Below are 17,489 nucleotides of genomic sequence, written 5' to 3'. Positions count from 1 at the left end.
AGCAGGGCAGGTTGTCAGGCACTGCTGCTCAGGCACCAGGCATGCAAGCACTGCTAGGGCCCGGAGAGAGCTGCTGTCGTTGGCTTTGCTCACTGGCATGCAACAGGCCCTTCTCAACAAATTTACCAATAAAACATCAGGTAAGAAGATAAATATCCCTGCACACGTCAGCACGGAGAGGGAGAGGGTCTGAGGGCAAATGTGCCTTTTCATCACTGATATTGAGGATTTCCTGCAGGTTGGAAAGATGGAAAGTAAAGGCACCAGCCTGCTGGGCTCCTATAGCTCAGCCTGCAGGCACGTGCAGTGCAGACTGTGGTTCGTGTGGCCCTTTGAACTAAAGGGCACTTTACTCAGAAAACAAACAGAAAAGCCAGCTGGCTCATTCCCCAAAAACAGTTGATCCAACAGAAAAAATGTGTGAGACTTTGAGCAGCTACATTCACCATTTCTGGGCATGGCAATAACTTGAGTTGCATTCAGACAACTGAGATCTCACACCCAGCACAGTGTGCAGCCTTCCCCGTGGATGGTGTAACCAGCAGCAGAGACAAACAGACTTCCAGGTACAAACACAGCTTAACAAGGAGGGGAGAAAAACAATTCTGCAAACTGGAACCCTCCTTGTGGAGGCCTGCACCTGGAAATGGGAGGTCACAGGGACAGGAGAACAGGAAAGCAGGAATGGCACAAAGGGACACAGGCTATGGCTGTGAAGAATGCTGCACAGGTGTGGGTGATGACATGATGTCCACTTCCTTCCAAATCCTGATTACAAATCCAAACAGAGCTACAACAGCTGGCAAATGCAGCCACTGGCTTTATGGAGGGTGTGAGGAGACTGAAGAGCAGTGGAGCATTAACCATGTGTGGGACACTCCCCGGCTCATGTACCAAGCTCTCTGCTCACGCGGGGCCGGCCAGCACAGCTCCCTGTGCCACCAGTGCTAGCCCAGCCCCAGCAGCACGCCGTGCCAACAGCCTGGCCAAAATGGTTTCTGCTGTGCTGACAGACCACTCTGGGAGAGGGACAAAGCATGATGTGGTTTGCAGAGGGAACCACATGGTTTGCAGCAGCTTGACCAAGAAAAGCAGCTTTTTTCCACTGTGCAGGGTGTTTTTTGTAGAATGTAGCACGAGTCTCTGGGCGAGGAGATTTACTGACTCTGTCCTTGCCAGAAGCTGGAGGCATCCCTTGGGCACCAGCACAGCTCCCTGCTCCTGGGCACTGTGTCCCTCTGCTCTCACAGGTGATGCAGCAGCATCTAGTGGCCAGGTGCTCCAAAGGCTCTGGCAGGGTTCCCACCGCGGGCTGGGTCCTGACCTGTCCCTTTCCTAAAGAGCAAAATCTCTTCCAGCAGACTGTTTCCACTTGGCAAAGTGAAAACCATCTGCTACAATGTTTTTTCCTCGTTTCAGACACACCTGTTCTGCCATACCCTCAGGAAACCTTTGCTCTGGCCTGGAAAACTCAGAGCAGAGGTGGGAGGGCAGCTCTGGCTGCCCCTGCTCCCACACAGACTGAATCACCTCAGCCCTGAAACAGATCCAGTGGTGCTGGAGCATGACAGAAAAACCTGCAGGGCTACACTTCCCATGCTGCAGTGGACGAGAGGGAAAAGCTGCTCATGGCAATCTAAGATATGTTTTTCTTCCCTCCCTGCAGAAAGGCTGTGAATGAAGGGAATGAAGGGAAGTGCATTTTGTGGAATGTTTATGATTTTTAGAAGAAATGTTGAAAGACTACAATAAGCCTTCAGAAAAATAATCCATTTTATTAGAGCATAACTCTCTAATTCTGCTTCAGGAGCTGCTGCTTGAAATTCTCAATCAACTCAGGTGCAAACTGATCAGCAGTAAAGTTCTTAATGTTCATGATGTCCTGGTGGGCTTCCTGGAAGAGCTGCTTCCCCACGGCTTCTTCCACCCGCCTGCGCCACTCCGTTAACTTGGGCCTCTCCTCGAACAGGTCGTAACCAGCACACACAGGCTGCAGAGACACACAGCACCCAGAGTCAGGCAAACAGGGCATTTGCCAGGGATGGACCAAATGAAAATGCTTCTGGCTCAGGGCAGCAGGCAGTCACGATGTTAGGTGGAGCTCATCTCTGGCTCTTAGGTCACAGGAGGCAAGTGGTGACACCCTCAGCAGCTGCTGTCCCTTGGGACGTGCAGCAAAGAGCTCTGCCATGGCTAACCCCAGAATGGTCTAACACAGAACATGGAAGTCCATGCACACCAACACAGATCTCCCAAATAGCTGTACTTTCCTGCCTAGTTTGTAATTTATCTTTCTTTCCTGATGAATTCTGTCCATATTTCTATAGAAAGAACTGTTTCATCAAAGTAGGTTTTCCCTGGTAAAATTAATTGTGATCAAAGTCAAAAAGGAGCAAGATTTAACCCCAGGGAAGATCTGCCATTACAGAGGTGGGGGTGCAGCAGCCCCCCTGGCCTGGCCTGCCCACAGCCCAGCTCACATCCAGCAGTGCTGGGTTGATGCTCACCTGCATGAGCTCCACCAGTGCTACGAGGTCTGCCAGGGAGACCTCGCTGCCTGCGATGAAGGGCTTGTCCTGCAAGAACTTTTCCTCAAACTGCTTCAGGGCAACGTTCAGCTCCTCAGTGGCAACCTCCAGTTTCTCTGGAGGAAGTGGGTGGCCTGTGATGAGAGGGACAAACACCTGGCAGGGAGAAAAAACAACTTGCTTTTTATGTGCTTCCTTCCAGATCTACTCATCACACTCTCACTGCCACCTTCTGAGGATCCCTCACCAGCCATACATGAGAACAACCAGAGCTGTTCATCAGCCTTGCCAGGTTAATATTAATGTCAGTGATTACTTCCTGCCCCTCCTTGTCTGCTGCCTAGAAACATGAAAATTCAGCCACAAAAGTCTCCACTCAAAGTGATGCCTTGTGAAGCCTGAACTAGAACAGAGGCTGGACAGAGTTAAAGAATAAAGTAGGGATTTATTGAAAGGCCCCAATGAATACACCTTGGGCAGCACAAGAGCCCAGCCAGGGCTGCACCCCAGGTGAACCCAAAATGGTCACAAAATGCATGACCGCTCATGGGGTCTCTCCCTGTGATCAGTTCTGCTCCATTTGCATATTGGAGTTAATTGTCCAGTTACAGCTTTAGCCCATCAAGTCCCATCCTTCTTGTTTTTCTCTCTTCAGCCCACATTGTTTGTGCTCTTGGGCCTGAGATTTGGATCATTTGTCCTTGGTCCCCAGCTGGAGCAGGAATTGTTTTGTCTCCCTGCTCTGTGCAGAGAGCTCACCATGCCCTCATATGAAGCCCAGACCCACACACTAAAGCAGCACAGAATGTGAAAATAGAAAAGCTAAAACCCAAGGCATCAAAGGGAAGACTGTATCATCTGCCAGCACCTGTGTTTTGTTTTGCAGAGGGAGATTGTTTCCTTCCATGCAGCCAGGCAGCCAGCACTGAGCTGTGTCTGGGGGAGCTGCTCCCCAGCATCCATTTGCTCTGGACCTTTGGCTGCAGCATCAAGGACCCAGTGAGGCTCGCTTCAGCAGCCAAGTCACTTTTGTTCCTATCTCTCACTTGGCTTGCACATTTGCTGAGAAAGGCCCTGCAGACAGGCAGGCCATTTCACTTACAGTCCTTAGCACCTCATTTTTGATATATAATGGTTTTACCTTGCTTAAGAACAACTTGCTCCCCTTCGCGCGGATGTTGATGTGCTGCCAGGACAGGTACTCATCAACCCTTGCCCTTTTCTGCAGGTCAGATGGGTACCAGTGATCAGGAGTCTTGAATTTCTGCACCAGGTACAGGAGGATTGCAATGCTGCCCAGAGAGCAAGACAGACCGGTGAGCTGACCATCTGAGATTAAAGCACCTCATCCTTTGTTTTTTTCCCCAAATTTTGCACTGCTGGACGAGCAGCCACACAAACCTGATGGGAGTCAGGTAGAAGTGCAGCAGGCACAGCACAGGAGAGAGTTTGTGCTGCTGCCTGTGGACCACAATCTAATACAAGTAATTGCCCAGCAAGACAGGAGTGGTCTGCTGGTACAGTTTTGAGCAAATAGAAGCTGCAGAATGAGTTTATACCAAATCTGAGCTTCCTGTTGCCTGGCCATCCAGCAGCAGGTGCTTCATGTCAGATTTCCTGCACTGGTCCACAGCCTCCAGCTGCAGGCAGAGAGCAGGACACCTGGACAGGCATTTAAGCTTAGAAACACTGCCTATAAAGTAGCAAAGCAGCTCCAAGCAGCAGCTTTTTCTGCTATTAATGCTGTTCGAGTTGCTTACATAAGATAGCCTCTCTTGAAACACAGGTTTGTTATGTGCAGGTGGAACACAGAACAGGAGGGAGACAGGAACCTGCCTGGACAGGAGTGCCAGCAGTTCACTGGCAGAATCCAAGCACTGGGACAAACACCTCTGCAGCAGGGGGTTGAGCTTATTTGAGCCTCACCTCTCTGCTAAGGTGAAAGAACCATCCCTCATTGCGGGCACCTTCATCAGGACATTCACCTTCCGGAACTCCTCCGTCTTGTGCTGCCCTGAGGAGGAAAATGAGAAGTTTTACTTGGCAGGGATACTCAGGACCTGTTTGTAAACACCTGAGGAGTTTGTGGGGACTGTCTAGCTTCAAGTTCTTGTTTTTGAGTGTACAAACCAAGTCTTGTATCAAGTTTATAAGCAATGAGTAAGTGCTGCAGGGTGAGTAGGGGGGCAGCCCTGTGGTATCAGCTTACTTGCTGATTATTGCCTGCATACCAGACCCACCTGTGCACCAAGGGCAGGATGGTTAGGAGTCCTTTCATACCAACAGCACTTGACAGCTTGGGGCTCTGTCCACTCCCCGTTTGTGCTGGAGGTACCTGTCCTGTACAAACCCAGGGGAGCACCAAGCACCTTGGAGGAAAGGGATCTCACTAACCCTTTCCTCCAAGGAAGGCAGGACACTGAGAAAGCAGATACCTTTTTCTGGAAGATAATGTAATTTATATTCAACTACACTTTCTAAAGTCCACAGATGAACATAAATTCCTGTGATTCCATGTAGAACCATGGGTACTTCTTTACAGATCTTTCAATTAGCTCCTGTGCATCTTGCAATCTTTTGTAAGAGCAAATATGGATTTGAGGTTGCTTTTAAGATATCTTGTAGGCCCTTCCCAAAAGGTAGGCAGAGTGAACCTGACAGGAGGAGATGCTGTGTTCATCTGAGGTCTCAGTGTACTCCATTCTGCCTGAAAGCAGTCCCAGAAGCCTTGTTCTATGTGACTTGTTTGTGACAGCCTTTTCCACCCACTCAATTCAGCCACATGTGGCTGCCTGGCTACTCAAGCCTCTCTAAAGTGTAACTAACCTTGTACCCCATCCTGCTGTGTGAGCCATCTGAGAACCTGTGTGCCACAGGAGATGCTCTGGAAGCAAATTTAGCTTTTCTGGTACTTGGCAAACTTGATTTGTGACTATTCCCCTGTCACTTGGCTCACAGCCCACCTCCCCTACCCCTCTAAAAAGATGAAGTGTGCAGACTCCAGGTCTTTAGGTGTCCTTTGAATGCCAGGTGATCCCTACCCATTCTCACTCCTTCTACCCCTTCCATTGACACCTGCCACACTGCGGGCCGAGAGCTGTTCTGGGGAATCCCATTTAAGCCACCAGCTCAGTTGTGAGTCTCAGTTCCCTCAGCTTGTCCTTGCAAACTGTGCAGTGTCAGGTACCAGTGCAGTGAGCCTCCCCCACTGTGGCACCCAGTGCAGGCACCTGGAGAGCTTCCCCAGGGCACGGGAGGTGCACTCTGCAGGAATGGGATGAGATGCACCCAAATCACCCATCTTAAATTCACAGGCCAAAAGCAGATTCCTAAGGGGCACAGAGCACTGGGAATCTGTGATTTAATTCCCTTTCCTTCCTCTCATTTCCCCTATCCTTGCATTTCAGTTGTTCCTTTTTCTTTGGTGCTCTCATTCCTTGACAGTCTCCTCTCCTTTGCTCCAGTGTCTCACCACAACAATTAATTTATTGGGAAAGAAGGGGAAGGACACAAGATGAGTCAGCCCCCAGCTACAAACAATTGCAAAAATTTTTGCTATGAGACAAGTGGGAGGAAAGCCACAGTAAGGTACAACCAACACACAGCTCAGGTGCAGGGGAACACCCAAAGACTCAAGCACAACACGTCTGAGGTTTCTCTCAAGTCAGTCTCTTTTGTTCCTTCCTCTATTTCAGCTCCAGGAGCCTTCTCATCTTTCATTGTTTTTAAACATTACTTACTGAGGCCTTTTTATGCCCAATGCATTACCTTAATTTCAAATCCATCAGATATCTGGAGAACTTGAAGGATAGGTTTTACCAGCTTCAATTACAAAGAAAGAAGATACAGATCTTTGGATCTCCTTTGGTGAAAAGACACCTTTGGACAGGTTCCTAACAGTTATCAGTTGGTTTTAACCCAACTAAACCACCTCCCTTCATTTCTCACTGTTCACATTACTGCCAGCTGCACTGTCTCGCTCCACAGCCTTCTCAAGCTGGTCCTCAACCCTCCCAAAATAACCAGCCCACAAACTACTCGACCCAGCGGAGCCCCCAGAGGGGAGCCCTACCCCTGCCCTGCCCTGCCCACACCTGGGGACAGCTCGGCATGACGAGCTCCCAAGGGGGGCTGCCAAGAGGAGAAGGGCTGCTCTCAGCAACTGCTGCTGCTTACCAGAGCACACATTTTTCTAAATTGAATTCCTGAACAAGAACCACACACCTCGGCTGTCCTCGCCCATACACCAATGTCCCATCTCTGCAGCTTTTTGTTTTCCATCTAACTGGGGAATGCCCCAGACCTGGCACATCCTGAGCGCTTCTCAGAAAAGCGTCTCTGTTTTTGAGAGACCCATTTTCTGCTGGGTGGGGCCGATTTCGAAGATATTACATGCCTTGGCAGAGTCCTGTTTGCTGCAGAGGAGCACAGGCACTGAAATCAGTACTTAAACTACAGGATTGCATTGCAGAATTAGGTATTGTTTTTGGGTAGGCACCAGGGACCCTCTGCAGCAGGAGGGCCACCCCACCCTCCCTCAGCATCTCACACTGATGGGGGCGGTGAGCAACCCTCTGCTTCCACCCGCGGGCTGCGATCCAGCAGCCCCCGGGAGCGGCCAAAGAGCCGGGGAGCAGCGGGACTCCCGCAAAGCCGGGCTGGGACCCTGGGACTCCCGCAAATCCCGGGCTGGGACCCTGGGACACAGAGCTGCCCCCGCCACCCCCGGCCCGCTCACCCTTGGCCAGCTGCACCCGCTTGAACTCGAAGGGGATGTTGTTGCTGCGGGCGAAGATGTAGAGCGCCCGGCAGGGCTGCGAGAGCAGGTCCAGGTACAGCTCCAGCCCCATCCTGCCGCTGTCGCTGTCGCTGTCGCTGCCGCCCAGGGCCGGCGCTGTTAAAGCCGTCCTGCCCGGTCCCGCCGGCACCGGGCCCGCCCCGGCCGGGGCGGAGCGGCAGCGCCAGCGCCCCGGCCCCCGGGGTGCCGCACCCACGGACACGGCCCGTGGCACCGCGGGGCAAAGTCCCAGCTGGGCTCTGCCACCCCACAGCCGCTGGCACAGCGCCTTGTCCCGATAACTGCCCGTAATGATAAAGAAACCACAGCCCGGCTGAGGGGATGTGAGAGGCAGATCCTGGTTTTGCCCGTGGCAGCTCACAGCTCTTGCACGAGAGGACTTTCCATTCCTGTGACCCCAGCAGCTGCCCAGACACCCGGGCTGTGGAAAAACAGCTGGAGAGCGAGCACTCACAGCAGGAGAACACACACTGCTTCATTGCTATGGAACAACCTAGTGCTCCTATCTTCACAAGATTCAACCACCATTCCCAAACCCCATTTCTTCAAGATTCCCAGCTTTCAATAATTTACTGATGCTGGTGTACATTTTATTCAGCTTTGCAAAACAGAAAGCCAGAGCTGGAGCCATTCGTGCTGAAGGAAAAGCAACCCTTGGAGAGTAGTTGCAGGCCACAGCTACATGGCAGCCCTACGCCTTCTGCCAGGCCAGCTAAAAATACCATGGCACGTGTCAAATACAGACTTATGGCTTGCAGTGACACCAGCTGGCTCCAGGACATTCATATTAGACATCAGACATTTCAGTCTGCATTAACGTCAATCTACACTTAAAAATACCTGTAAGGTAACAACCTTTGGTACAGAACATTGGAGGGAAACAACATAGGCAAGAAAAGGACAAGGTACAGGACTGTAACAGTAAAAAGTCCTTTATGCAATATCTTCATCCCTAATCATAAAATAATGTGAGTTGGAAGGGACCCAGAAAGATCATAAAGTCCAAATCCTGAGCCCAGGAATCTTTATTCGACAGAGTTTTAAAAATATATATAATATTTATTTAATATTTACTTAGAAGTTGGAGTCACTGCGCATAGAGCAGCTCTTCAAACATATTTCTGCTACAGGCACTGCACAGGTGTTTATGCATCTGCAGAGAGACAGAACCATTGTCCCAGGGCAGCAGTGAGGGCCCAGCCCTCACCTCTGGAGAGCAGCAGTTCCATCAGGCCACGCTCAAGAGCAATTCTACACGTGCCAGCAGGGTACGATGCAAAGTCCTCTTCAAGACAACCTGCATCTCAAAATTTATCTTTTTTAACCAGTAATTGAACCCTGTTCACAGCGTCCTTGAAAGAGGAATAAGGCCTGCAATAGCTGGACTGTAGATATGATAAGGAACCAAGCACTGAGGGCCCATGACTCAGTGCTGCTGTGCTGGCCTGTCCCACGCAGCAGCTTCAGCCACATCAGCCATCTCAGCTTCCACTTGCTCAGGCTCGCTTCTGCGCTCGCTCGTTCTGTTCAAAATTAAAGTTGAGAAGGTGACTGGAGATGCCCGTCCCAGAGTCACACAGAAGGGACTTCAGGGAGGAATAGGACAATTTAATAAACCTTTCTGTCCCAGTTCTCAAACATGCATAGTCTACAACTCAAAATCATCATTTTTTCAGGGCCAGGTATTTATGTGTTCTCAGATTAGAGAGCAGAACACTTGCCCAAATCATGCAGCACAAAGTCTATTAAGGATCCCTAGTCCACCCATCTGGCAAGGTAAATGCTACCCTGCTTTTGTCTCAAAGTTCTCAACTTCACACTGGTGTATAAAAAAGGGCCTGCAGATAGCTGTACATTAGTCTTAAACTCTGTAATGACAAAAGGTTTAATCTCTGCATTTTGCTTGCAGTCCTCTGGGTAGCTGTCAAAACCCCAATTACAGAGGTAAAGAGAAGGGCAGAAGAGAAAAACCCACCAAAAATCAGAACTGTTTTGGTTGAAAAAGGCCATTAAGACCATTGAATCCAAGCGTTTACTTGACACTGCCAAACCCATCACTAAATCACATCCCCAACTGCCACACCCACACATCTTTTAAACCCCTCCAGGAATGCTGCCTAACTTTGACAGAAAACCTTTCTGAGTATTCCATAACAATGCACCCACCAATGCTGCCTTCACCAATGCTGAATTGGTACTATTTTAGGTGAAGGAAAGGATCCTGGACTCTAACACTTGTGCTAAGCACGAATTGCATTAAAAAAATCAAACTGCAACTTGCACAGTTTATTTTCTTCCCCATTTCAATTACCTTGACTGTCTTCTCGAGCTTGCAGAGAGCTCTCTCATACTGCTGCACCATTGGCTTCAATGAGTTGCCCTTCACTGGGTGTTTCTTTATATCCTGGATGCCAGCATCCCTCAGCATCCGCAGGAACCGCCGCTCCTGCACAAAACAGCCACGGGAGATGAGACACCCCCTGCCTAGCAGCTACGAAATGAGCACATTTGGGAACATGCTGCTTAGTCAGGAAACAACTGAAGTTTCCAAGCACAAAGCTCAGCTGACTGGAAAAGATGGGAAGTAGTATGAACTTGACGATCCTTATGCCCCTGCATGCATCCTTATCAAATGAATCCCACAACAAAGACATACCTGAATTCTAAGGACCAAGCTGAAAGCAACACCTGCTTCTCCTGCACGAGCTGTTCTTCCAACCCTGAAAACAGAGAAGCTTCAAGTCAGTTTAGCCCCATAGTCACTGCCATTATCAACTCCAAGATTCTGATGCTGAAATTCTCCACTTTTAAGAAAGTCGGATTCCAAGCAATGCTAGGCTTATTTTTTGCTAGAAAGCCATTTGCATGTAAAGTAAAAAGAAAAGCTAAAAGCCCTTTTAAGTGCATGTCACCTTTGCTAAATACTTCAAAACAAACCAAGTTCAGACATCCTCCTCTTGCTCCTGTTGTCTCACCGGTGAATGTAGGTCCTGATGAACTGTGGTGCATCATAGTTTATCACATAATTCACTCCTTTAACATCAATCCCTCGGGCTGTGGCATCTGTGCTGATTAACCTGTTTGTAAATGGATAAATAGTAATTTTCAGGAGACATCTCAGGCACTACACACACAAATAAAACACGAGTGAACACAGCACAACTCTTGCTAATCTCTGTTCAAACTGGACAGTCAGCCTCTGCCTCTCAGGCTGCAGCAGCACTGCAACACCCCTTACTGCCACTGGCCTTGTTAGCTGCCCACAGACCTCCAAGCACCACTACAGGCTTGTCACCCTCTGCTGAGCATGAAAAGTTACTGGGTGTTTCCAGGTTCTCCAAGCATGCCAGACACCTCCCAGCTCATACAAATCTCTAAGGAATCTGAACATTGCATACAAGCACAGAACACACAAATAGTGAGGTGAGAAATTCCAGTAGTCAAGGATGAATTTATATGCCAGGTTTGGATAAAAAGAACACCCAGAAAATAAGTTTTTACCTCTTCCTCAGAGATATTGCATGGATGTAATCTCATATAGCTACCAAAACCACAGTGCAAATCACACACATGGGCAGAAGTAGACCTGTATGCCAGTCTGAGCAGGGATTGCTTTGGTAGGAAGCTGTAACACTAAATACAGTTTCAGCACCAACATCCATTTCCACCCTACAAGCACCAGATGCCCAGCACAAACATTAAACTCCAGATTTGCAAACCTGTGTGTTTTGGGCAACTCTATGAACACACATTGTATTTATTGCTTGTTATAAAACGACATGTAGAAATTCAGACTGCAGCTAGATTAGAACAGGCTGAGTTACATGAAGGATAAACAATTCAAAGCCACAAGCCCAAGTCTCTCATCCCTCCTGCAACAGACTCCTGCATGTTTTTCAAGACCCCAAGTAACTGTGTCCCTTGCTTTGTTTAGCTTTTTACACTGCAAACAGCCTGTGCTGGAAAACATACAGGAAACTAGTTTAAGATGCTCACAGTTGTATTTTCCCTTGATCAAACTCCTTCATGGTTCTCTTTCTCTCATTTGGAGTTAACCGAGAAGAAAACTCTGCCACCGTGACTCCACCAAAGGCTTGAACCAGCAGGAACAACCTGCAGGTAAATGAGAAACTGTCACTCCTTTATCTCTGTCAGATCCCTTGACAGATACCCACGAGAGTGATCTCATTCGTGCTTACCTGTGAGAGGCTTCCCTGGAGTTGGTGAAGCACAACACGCGGGTGAATTTCATTTTCAGCATGAAATACAAGAGGAGCAAGGGCTTGGAATTCAGGTCACAAGGCACGTAACATTGCTGCAGTCAACAGGGAAGGAGTTCAGAGAGAAGAATCACTTCTTGCCAAGACTACCTTCCCTGAAACCCACTGCCTGTCCATGACCTACACCGGCCTGGATGTTTCATAGCTGACTAATAGCAGCAAAACCAGAGCCCATACCATCCCCTTCAGAATAAACAGGCTGGCAGGATACAACACGAGTGGAGACAGGAGACCTGCATTGTTCCAATGCTCTTACACCTCCACAGCAAGTAACAACATGCACTGCCTTCCTGCCACAGGCTGGCCTGTGTACACATGTCTTGAAATGAATGTCAGACATATGGACAATGGATAGGTGCTACTACATTACTGTGACTTCCTAGTTCCACTCCCCATTGCAGATAAACTTAATTCCACATGAAGACAGATTAATTTAAAAAATAATCAAGTCTTAACCAAATGAACATTAAGTAATGAGAAAACAAATGTGCAAAGGTACAGCTCTCTGGGTCATAAATACTCCTAAAGGCACTTTTGCAAGGAAACACAGGGAAGACACACTTGTTTTAGGATAAAACCAGTTAGTTCAGAATTAAGCAAATCTTCAAGTGTAACTTATTCAAAATAATTCACATCTTACCGACAGCCCCTCTGGGAGTGTGTATTTATTATTGGTATTTTGTTCAGCTTCTGCTCCATCTCTGTTTTTCTCGGAATACACAGATGTGAAGAGACGAGGCTGGAATAAATCCAGCTGCTGCAATTTCTCTGGGTCCTGGGTCAGTGTGGCTGAAAACAGCAGTTTCTGTAAGGGTATCTGAGGAGAGCAGGAACTGAAAGAAACAGCACACAGAAACTGGGCTTTGAGGATGGGGCAAAGGAGTTTCACCCCTAGTGCCTTCACATGATGTAAGGGAAGCAAGCAATGCTTTTTGATGCTCTTTTCCTGCCCTGGGCCTTTCCTGTAGGTTCTTCTCCACCCTTGTTTTATGGTGGAGTTCACAGACAGAACTGATGAGCATTCTCAGTCAAGTCCACAACTCCAGCACATTACTCCTGCACTAGTCCCTGCAGCCTGGTTACCCATGTTCTCATTTTAGTCATGTCCTTCCTTGGCCGTTCATCTCAGTTCCTGACACATCTCTGCCACTGCTGTACAAAAACAGCAGCTGCAGATAGTTAATTGCAGGAGTTCTCCTCCAAATCCATTACTCAGCTTTGCCAGAAGGCATTACTATAGTTACTGTGCAAATGGATCACAGATTTGCAATATTTGTGCTTTCTTTTGATGCTCCTTTAGTCTACATAAGGAAAGCCTGGAGAACACAATACTTAGTCTGAAGGACATCTCTGGCATCAGCTGTTCACTGCCTTATTTTGGTAGGCATTTCTCAGAGGAATGAAGCTTTGAGACTCTGCCTGGCAGTGTACAGTGGAGCAGGGCAGTGACATCCAAGTGCTGGTGTCCATACTATCAGTTCAAAGAAATGCACTCTGCAACTTACCTGGCTGCTGTTAAGGGCCCTGGTTTGGTCCTCTGAAAAAGCGTGTTGGAGCCAGAGCCATTCTCCCCTTGGAATGCAGCTTTGACTATTTGGTTCAGACAGTTCTGGTGCATGTCATCAATCATACGGTCAGCTTCATCCACGATCTGAATTCACAAGGATGAAAACCACCACTTGTTAAATACTGGCAGCTTTTGTTTTCCTTTGTATCTGTAACAGTGAGCCAGAAGGTAAGATAATGGAAGCTTCTAGCCAACAGAATTGCTTTCCTTGCCCATCCTTACTCCGAGTTTGCAAGAGCCTAAGAGAGAAGGGGAAGTGGGTGGATGCTTGGGTGTCACGAGTTGGCATCAAACATCTCATCTTGTGACTGCTCCCTCCACAATCTGGAGTGCAGACAGGCCCACACAACAGCTCCAACAGAGAGGTATTTATGTTCCACACAAGAAGCAAGCAGGAATTACTGCTGTAGCAGACACTGCAGTCAGATGGGAGAGCTGTGGTGACTCACCAGGAAGCGAAGCTGTGTCAGGCTGAAGCCTGGGGTCTGGTTAATGTGATCCGTGAGCCTCCCTGGCGTGGCCACCACAATGTCAGCCAGGCTGCAGTAGCCTGTCACTCTGAAAGGACAAGCAGCACATCAGTAAGCCTCTCTCCTCACAGTAAAGCCTGTAGCAGAAACTTTAAGAAGCAGACCTTAAGGTTTTCCTACCACTCAATTAACTGAGGAGTAACAAAATTCACATATGGACTTGACACTGGAGAGCATGCAGGGGCAGTGGTGGACACCAAACACCAGTCTCCACTGTGCTGCCTTATTTTAACAGAAAGTGTCACTCCTCATTGCTCTTCAAAAAAGCTTAATTGCAGAAAAACCCCACACAGTCATATGTACCCATGGGCACAAGGTAAACATTTGCATTCTGAGCATTTGCTGCTGAAGAACCCCAAAAATCCAGTGAAACATTACAATCACAGAACAGGGATAGCAACAAGCACTGTGACAAAGACAAAACCACCAGAGTCCAGCATATAAACCCATTATCCAAAACCATGATAGCATAATGCTGTGCTGCAATAATCCATATCTTGACCCGACCTTAATGACATTAATTAGCATTCAATCGCTATAAACTTTGTCAAAATACCTTTTCACCTACTTTTTCTGGACAAGCATCTCCTGTTCCTTTGCAAAAGATTTCTGGCCAGTAATCAAAACGACCTTCAGACCTGTCCCGTCAGTGTAAATGTTGAACACTTTACTCACCTGCAGAGATTAAGAGGCTTTGTCAGCTGCCACAGCATCAGCTGCAGGAAGTACTTTCCATTCCATGAACAGCACCAAACCCTCTGGCCTGCTCCACAGAACAGCCAAGCACAGGCTGCAGCAGCCTGTCCCTCAGCCCCGCTCTGCCAGCCACGGTGAGGAGCCACATACCTGTTGTGCCAGTTCTTTGGTGGGCAGAACAACCAGGGCTCGTACGTGGCAAACCACTCGATCTAACAGAACCTGCCAAAGCAGAGGCCCAGTGAGTCCCTGACAGAACAGGGGGGAACAGGGTTCTTGGGCCTAACCTAGCGAGAGAAGATGGGCTTGACACGTTCTCACAGTTTTATGTTTCCATTTTTCTCCCTCCACCCTCCCAACTCCTCATGCTGTGCCTGCTGTCTGAGAAAAGGAGTGGGAAGCTGACAAGAAGCTCCCTCAGACAGCTCTGAGTTGAAAATCTGCTGCCTTATGTCCACAAATTCCTTGGCTTTTCGACCTGCTTTGAAGTTCGGGTTTTGCCTGAACAAAAGCAACACCAGCATTTCTCCAGAGACACTTCCCTGAGGATGAACTCACCTGTACAATGGGGATGACAAAAGACAGGGTCTTGCCGCTGCCCGTGGGTGCTGAGACACAGATGTCCCTGGGGCGGTACCCGCCCCGGCCCTGCAGGTACCCACCGGCTGCACTCCCGAGAATGGCAGGGATCACCTCTGCCTGGACTGAGCAAAACCAGAAATAAACACAAACTGTATGCCTCACCAACTCACCAAGAACTGGAAATGTTCTATAAAAGCATGACTGAAGTGAGAAAATGGGTGCTGGCCTCCCAGCACAACCCTGACAGGCCTCAGGCACAGCCCAAGTGTCCAGGACTAAGGTCACCCTCTGTCCTTGTCCTTGCATCCAGCTGTCCTTTCTTCTTATTCAAGAACTGGCATTTATTGTATCTGTTTGCAAAACTGGCAAAATAACAGAAAACAAACAGACTTCTTTTTTTCTTTGGATATTTTTCTGGTGCTTTAATGAGCTGAATGAGCTCCCAGAAAGCTCTGATCAGCAGCAGAGACAGTGGAAAGTACTAAGATAAAGCACAAGCTTCCACAAGGACAAAAAGTGTGAGGACACAAGTAAGACTTCCCTCTTTGGGCAGCTCTGAGCCATCACTCCAAGCTGTATTTATGAGTAGGTAACAGACTTCTACTCAGCCCAGACAAAGCTTTGAGAAAGAAGGGTTAAATCTCCTACCATCCCTTTCATGCACTACATTTTGTCCTGTATTTTACTTCACTGCCTGCACAAAGCACACAGCACCAGACTGCAGGAACTCTTTAAGTCCCTTTAGAAAGAAACAAAAGCACCACCAAGGCACCTGGAAAAAAGGAGTGGATTCCATTCATCTGCAGCTTTCTCAGCAGCCGGGGATGGATGCCTGGCACGGCTGTGACTGGACACAGGTTGTCTCTGATGCGCTGCTGCACCCGCCTGGGCTCTGCAAGCCACTGGGGCAAGAAGGGCTGCACCTGAGGGGGAGGAGAACGTGGCAACACCATACGTAAAACAATCTTGTAAGAAGCATTCTTTTCCTATCCATCATCAAAGTTCAGTCAAGCTGGTTACCTTCTGCACTGGCTTTGCTTCGTAGTCCCCGAGAATCATCACACTGGAGGGGGCACCATGTGCCCCTTCCCCTGAGGCTGCTAAGGGCAGCTCCTCCTCTGCAGTTTTATTTCCTTCACCTTCTTCACTGCTCTCTTTATTCCCTGTTTCATCTCCTTGTGTCTCCTCATCCGTCTTCCTTCTTTTATTAGGCTTCTTTTTAAAGTTGTTTCTGCTGCCCTGCTGTTTGATGTCTTCTTCAGAATCTGCAATTTGGGTAACAGCAATACAAAGCTACAGGTCAGAGCACACCACAGAAAAGGGATTTGGCAACATTACAACACAGGACTTAAGCAACAACTTGTAAGCTCTTTTTCTCCTACAGCCAAGTGCAGAAGTCAAACATTTCTTTGTTGGTATAGACACAAGAAGACTGAGGTGATGTGATGTGCTTCCCTCCTGCCCTTACACTAAACAGATCCTCAAAGTTTAGGGCCTCACAGTACGGGGCCTTCCCTTGAAAAATAAAGAGATGAAAACAAAATCAGGTCAATTGGGCAAGGTACTCAAAGAGGAACTCATGTTCACTTTTCTGTGGAAACTGCCAACCACAATGAACTGAAATCCTACAGCCCCACTTTATCCTCACCTGTTTCAGTCCTCTCTCGCTGCCCTTTCGGTTTTCTTCTATTTGCTTTCTTCTTTGTGGGGCTGCTGCCATCTGCTGCCTCCTCAGTACCAGCCCTTTCTTCCGAAGAGCTGCGGGGCTGTTTTGTCTTTAGCTTCTTCTGTCTCTGCGCACTGGGCTGCTCCTCCCTCTCCCTCTTCCCCTTTCGTTCTCGGGGCTCCCCCCCGGGGCTCAGCCCCGCGCCCCCGGGGCCTTCCCTTCCCTGCGGCGGCGCCTCTCGCTGCTTCTTCTGCTGCCGGGCCCTCGCCTGGTGCTGCAGCCGCTCCAGCAGGACCCGCGCCCGGCCCTCCGCCTCCTCCTCCTGCTCGTCCTCCTCGCCGTACCTGGAACAGCCACGCAAACCTCCTCAGGCGCCAGCCGCCCGCCCGCACCGACCTGCGGACACGCACCCCGGGCCCGAGCCCGGGCTGAGGCAGCCCCGGGGCAGGGGCACGGTCCGGGGGTAGGAGGAGAGCGGGTGCGGGGAGCGGGGAGGAGAGCAGGGAGCGGGGGGGAGCGGGCCCATGCCCGCCGTACCTGCGGATGCAGAACAGCGCCATGGCCACGCCGCGCCGCGCGGGCGCACACGGATGACGTCAGCGCGCCCCACGAGGGAAGCCGCCAGCAGGCGCTTGGCGGGAGCGCCCCCTGCCGGCCGGAGGTGGAATGAGGGGGGGAAGCTCCGCGCGCGGGCCCAGCGGGGCCTGAGGGGAGGGCGGGAAAGCGCTGAGGGACGGACGGGAGCGGCAGCGCCGGGAGCCCCGGGGCGGGACAGGGCACAGCACCGCTGAAGGACTGGCTGGGAAAGGGCACAACATCAGTGCGGGACACCGCACAGCGCC

At 49.5% G+C, this 17,489-nt stretch overlaps 2 protein-coding genes across 3 annotated transcripts; both read right to left on the bottom strand.

The window, feature by feature from the left end:
• Window positions 1-1,755: 1,755 nt before the first annotated feature.
• On the bottom strand, window positions 1,756-7,459 carry LOC121365000 (glutathione S-transferase theta-1-like). Its single transcript, XM_041488815.1, has 5 exons — window positions 7,267-7,459; window positions 4,455-4,542; window positions 3,670-3,820; window positions 2,508-2,684; window positions 1,756-1,990 (listed from the first exon to the last, which is right to left on the bottom strand). Exons 1-5 carry the CDS (start codon window positions 7,376-7,378, stop codon window positions 1,793-1,795), a joined length of 726 nt encoding a protein of 241 aa, XP_041344749.1. The 5' UTR covers window positions 7,379-7,459; the 3' UTR covers window positions 1,756-1,792.
• Window positions 7,460-8,333: 874 nt separating this feature from the next.
• Window positions 8,334-17,220, bottom strand: DDX51 (DEAD-box helicase 51). 2 transcript variants are annotated; one of them, XM_041488813.1, is made up of 16 exons: window positions 17,185-17,220; window positions 16,630-16,991; window positions 16,002-16,252; window positions 15,754-15,904; window positions 14,958-15,103; window positions 14,550-14,621; window positions 14,272-14,378; window positions 13,623-13,731; window positions 13,112-13,257; window positions 12,247-12,439; window positions 11,526-11,641; window positions 11,323-11,439; window positions 10,302-10,403; window positions 9,983-10,046; window positions 9,638-9,772; window positions 8,334-8,849 (listed from the first exon to the last, which is right to left on the bottom strand). In XM_041488813.1, exons 1-16 carry the CDS (start codon window positions 17,205-17,207, stop codon window positions 8,823-8,825), a joined length of 2,121 nt encoding a protein of 706 aa, XP_041344747.1. In that variant the 5' UTR covers window positions 17,208-17,220; the 3' UTR covers window positions 8,334-8,822. The 2 variants fall into 2 exon arrangements, with proteins under 2 accessions (XP_041344747.1, XP_041344748.1); XM_041488814.1 differs by having other exon boundaries at window positions 16,002-16,246.
• Between the last annotated feature and the right edge of the window lie 269 nt (window positions 17,221-17,489).

The sequence above is a fragment of the Pyrgilauda ruficollis genome, unplaced genomic scaffold (genome assembly GCF_017590135.1).
Source record: "Pyrgilauda ruficollis isolate IOZ18807 unplaced genomic scaffold, ASM1759013v1 scaffold9, whole genome shotgun sequence".
NCBI classification, from domain to species: domain Eukaryota; kingdom Metazoa; phylum Chordata; class Aves; order Passeriformes; family Passeridae; genus Pyrgilauda; species Pyrgilauda ruficollis.
The sequence above is the reverse complement of the archived record's forward strand: the minus strand, read 5'-3'. Positions and strand labels throughout refer to the sequence as shown.